This window comes from Fusarium redolens (assembly GCF_020744475.1).
Source record: "Fusarium redolens strain MPI-CAGE-AT-0023 chromosome Unknown BKA55scaffold_3, whole genome shotgun sequence".
Taxonomy (NCBI): Eukaryota; Fungi; Ascomycota; class Sordariomycetes; order Hypocreales; family Nectriaceae; genus Fusarium; species Fusarium redolens.
In genome coordinates, this window is record NW_025763666.1 from 3233834 (window position 1) to 3238649 (window position 4816).

The 4816-nt window shown below is 36.0% G+C and overlaps 1 protein-coding gene across 1 annotated transcript; it reads right to left on the bottom strand.

Moving 5' to 3' along the window:
• BKA55DRAFT_559474 (uncharacterized protein) lies at positions 1–1584 on the bottom strand. The gene is made up of 3 exons (XM_046191982.1): positions 1158–1584; positions 687–1050; positions 1–628 (listed from the first exon to the last, which is right to left on the bottom strand). Exons 1-3 carry the CDS (start codon positions 1350–1352, stop codon positions 141–143), a joined length of 1047 nt encoding a protein of 348 aa, XP_046054483.1. The 5' UTR covers positions 1353–1584; the 3' UTR covers positions 1–140.
• Positions 1585–4816: the final 3232 nt, after the last annotated feature.

A 4816-nucleotide genomic window follows, 5' to 3' on the forward strand; every position in this document is an offset into this window, starting at 1 on the left:
CGGCCTGATTGCATCTATAGAGTCTAAATTCCCCCTCTAATATGCTAGTCTATCTATAACTACCCTTTCCCGCCTCTTAACAGAAGCCTACTCCAATATTAATACTAGTCCTGATTCTTCCCCTATCCCAGGAGGCGGCTCTAGTCGAGACTGGGCTTAGTGACGGCGTGGGGTGCCTTCTTGTTGTCTCTTAGCTCGACACGAGAAGTCGTGCAACTTTCCCGCGAGAGGTCGTGCAACTGTTCCACAACGTGGCTCCCGTGGGTCATCTTGCTCAGGAAGCTTTCGGGAGAGCCACCGGCAGAGGGGTGCTTCGCCGGCCGAACAATGCCCCATTGGATCAGAATATGATGAACCGGCGCCTTGAGGCAAGGCAGATTAGCAGCGATGACGCCCAAGAACAGCTGTAGGGAGGTACAGGTGTCTAGGCGAATGTTAAACAAGGCATCCCTACAGACTCCAAAGCATTTGACGAGGATAATGAGAAATACAAGGGCTGCTGCTGTCGCTGCTAGACCGGCACCCATTAAACCGCAAAGCAGTATCTTTTCGAGCGGAGACCGATGCATCGCGTAAATAAACGTAAGGGGCATAAGGGAGATGGCGAAATCACAGAAGATATGAAAGGCTGAAATATTATTAGCTCGTTTGCCGCTTGGGCTCTTTCTAAGCTTCCTTTCACTTACAGTAATGCGTAATCCAATAGCGTCTAAAACCGTCCACCGGGATACACCGGGTATCGGGAGTCGGAGCCCACAAGCCAGATAGAGGCCGACAGAGAGCCATCTGTACACACGTGGCGACGATGATGAGACACACTTGGAGGACGATAAGGCTTCGTAAGGCCCACCTCCACGCTCTCTCGTCCTTGAGGCGGAGCAGCATCAAGCACATGGAGATGCGTATGACGTTTAGCGCCCAGAAAAATATGAGGCCCATCGCGGCTTCGATCGGCCCAACAATAGAGGAGTCTTGGGTGTATTTCTCAATAGCCCGACCGTACTTGCTATACTCCAAGACCATCAAAGAGAACCAAGTAGTTGTGAGAGCCTGCAGCCTCGGGTGGTTAGCTCATATATAGGACGCGGGTGAACCATATGCTTTCCCGCCAGCAGCTTTGTATCTTGCAAATGCTCGCTGTCTTCACCAGTACTTACAAAAGCAAAAATCAACGTATAGTCATCCCAAGCGAGACGCCATCGGGGATAAATGCGGCAATAAATACGGGCCACTGTGCTGATAATAACGATGGCTATAACGATGCTAAATGGTGCTAGATAGGTGGCACTATGGTCCGGGCCAAGGGTGGCGGATTCTGACGTAGGCGCCGGCTCATTAGTTGCACTCGCCATAGCAAAGGCAGATTCGATTCTCCGGAATTGAGGATCAGGCCAGATAAGGTTGAAGGTTAAGACTGCCCGCCGTATCGTGTGAGACTATTGGTACTTGAGAGAATATTACATCGATCAGAACCGGAAGAGGGGCATGATTTCCTTCTATGACCTCCTATCTGGAATAGATATAACGAACTGGACTACGTTAGCTCGCCATAGTGTAGCAGCTAGGGAGCGAGTTATAGTTCAGCTAGAGACATAAGCTAGAAATAAATGCCTAAGGAATTATTGTCGTCGTCATTCGTATTAGTGTAGCGCCCGCAACGGCGGTCGGTGACGCAGATGGCGGCCGAACTAACTAGTGTACGGTAGTTGCATTTAATTATTGTGGCTTGAAGCTGTAACAAGAGAAACGGCATCTCCCGCTCTACGAGGCAAGCAGCGGGCGACATCTGATCTCGGCCAGTCGATGGCGTCCATAGTGTTCACTACTAGGGGCTTTAGATGGAATTTGCCGGCCTGCCGCCTTTTAATCTTCAGTGAGAGCGATACGGGGACCTTTTGTGCGTTTAGCCTAGCCAAGCCAGGACATCATCTCTGCAGGCTCTCAGCTTAATCAGCCATAAAAGGTGTATGGCGGCCAATACATGGCCACCTAGGTGCCCAAATTATGTCAGCAATTATCGCCCTGATTGGCCAGCGCATGTTAGACATGACTAACGCGACCTGCGCTCTGTATGATAGCAACATAGCTAACAAAAATAGAACAAAGCTGTCAAACTGCCGGATGCCAATTAGCAAGGCATTTTGGTTAAAGGAGCTACTTTTCCTAAAATAGAAAAGTTATATAATATTTTATCCCTTTTTTAGAGATTAATTAGGCTATATTAAAAAGGCCTTAATTAGATAGATTAATTAATTCATTAATAATTTAATAATTAAAAGTCTTAAAGCTAGATTTTTAAAACAATAGCTATAATTATAAAAAATAAATTACTAATTAATAAAATAAATTATTATTTAAATATATAATCCTTAATTAAGATATTATTAATTATAAATATAAAGACTTATCTTTTTAAAAAACTTAATAATTAAGATTTTTTTAAGTAATTTTATATTATAAAGATATTTATTAAAAGGATTTATAAGCTTAAGAAATTTATAAATTTAAGGTATTTTATAAATTAATAAGTCTAAGAGCTAAAGAGGCCTAAATTTAATAATTACTTTATAAAAATGGAAAATAAGCCTTAATAATATTTTTTAATTATTATTTTTATAATAACCTAATTAAAATGCTAAATAACCTTATATATTAAGTTAATATTAAAAAATTAAAAGGCTTATAAAGTATTAATTATAATTTATAAAAATAACCTTAATTAATATAATAAATAAATAAATAATATTTAAAATATACTTAATTAAATTATTAAAAATATTAATTTATATTATATTAAAATATATTTATTTATTATAAATAAATTTATATAATATAATAATATTTTATTATTTATTTTAAATTTTAAAGCTATATATAATATTAATAATATATTTAAAAAGAAATAAGCTTAAAAACAATATTTTAAGGTATTAAAAGTAATATTAAATAATAAAATTAATTAAAAAAAGTAAATTACTTCTTAAAAAGATAATATAAATTATAAAACTTAAAAGAGTTATAGAAATATAATCCCCCGTTTAGACTACTGCTCTTTCACTAATTTCACTTTATCTATTCTCATATACAAGGTCGATTAGTCACGTGCCCCACTACGTGTATTTAATTAATTGAGTCATGACTTTAGGTCGATTTGACTTTCGCCAACTAACTTACACAAAACTCAACACAATTCCTTCAAACCCCGCCTTTACCCCGCGTTCATCCAACTCTGTACGCAGACTCCCCGTCCTTACCAATTCAAGAGCAGCGCTCCGGCAACGTCGGCTGCCCTTGCGGATACACTGAGGAGGCACTCTTCGTATAAAGGTCGACTAAGGTTCCTTTGGATGGGTTGAATAAAGAAGGTTGATCTAGCTGCTGAGATACCTGCAGCTGGTATTAGTACTACTTGGTTAAGGCAGCAATCGCGTCATTGAGGCAGATAAACCTTATCTGATTCTGGCTTCTGTAATAATAGCCTGCTATAGGGGTCTTACCGTTTAAATTATTAATAGAAAAGCTAAAAAGCTTAATAGCTTTATACAAGGCTAAAGGTAAGGGAAAAATAAATATATCTAATTTACTTATATAATTAATATAAAGTATTAAATTGTATTTTTTATTATAAAAAAGTTTTATTATAATATTAAATAAAGCTAAGGCCCTTATTAAATATAGTAATTAACTTAATAATAAAAATATATTTTATTAAATTTATTAAGCTTATTAAGATAAGTGCCTTTTTTAATAAGATCTGCCCTTATTACTAAATAAGACTAACTTAAACTATACTTATATATAATAGTTAGGGTTTTTAAATAGGTAAACTAGTCTGTATTAGGTTTTATGTTTGCAGAGTTATAGGGCGTTATACTAAGCGATAGCGAAGTATTATGTTTCTTAATAGTTAATAGTGCAGGTTAGGCTTATTAAGGTAAAGAGGTCTTATTAATAGCTAGTAAGCTAAGTTCTATAAAAGTGCTAATAAATATAGTCTATATACTAGTAAATAATAATAGTAATTAGTAAGGCTATTACAGGATTAGTAGTAATTGTATTAGATTAGTACTAATTGTAATAGATTATTTATAATTATAGAGTCTTGGCACTAATCTGTTGCATAGGGCATGTGATAATTAGTAGAAAATGTAAGGTATATGTAATAGGACTGCTAGGGTTATAACACAATCTCTCCCCTCTATTAGGCCTTATCCTTAAGGCCTAGTTAATACATTTTCTATTAGTTATCCCTAGGTAAGTCTAATCTTAATCCTATAATCCCCTTAAGATATCTAACTGCATAGTAAAGGCTAAGAAAACTTCTACTAAAAATCATAAATCTCTTTATGTTCTTATTGCGGCATTTAGGAATCCTATTATGCCTTATTTTAACTGTATCTGTTAAAAGATAGAGGATTTATATGTCCTTAACCCTGTAAAATCGAATTGCTATAATTTATATATTAAGTTAGGAATATCTTATAATAGTTATGGCCTTTCTGTAGCAGCGGGTATATTTATTCCTTTATAAAACTGTTTTTATAGGTTTTGCTAATATAATATTAACTAAGAAAATTATTAATAAAAAGCGTTATTTAGAACAGGAAGAGGAAGCTGCTAAAGATAAGCTAATCACTCTTTAAGCAGAGTCTACTTATATTTATAATGCAATAAATACTTAGTTTTCTAAAATCACTTATTTAAGGCGCTAGCATTATTAAGTAGAGGTAAAAGGCCTAGATATAATCTAGTGCGGTTTTAACTTTATAAATAAACTTAAGAAGGCAGAGTAGGATAAGCAGGTGGCTTTAGAAGG

Coding starts and splice junctions, on each gene's coding strand:
- BKA55DRAFT_559474 (XM_046191982.1), bottom strand. CDS start 1,352: ATGGCGAGTGCAACTAATGAGCCGGCGCCTACGTCAGAATCCGCCACC. Junction 1,051..1,157: donor ATACGTTGATTTTTGCTTTT/GTAAGTACTGGT, acceptor CCGAGGCTGCAG/GCTCTCACAACTACTTGGTT. Junction 629..686: donor CTATTGGATTACGCATTACT/GTAAGTGAAAGG, acceptor ATAATATTTCAG/CCTTTCATATCTTCTGTGAT.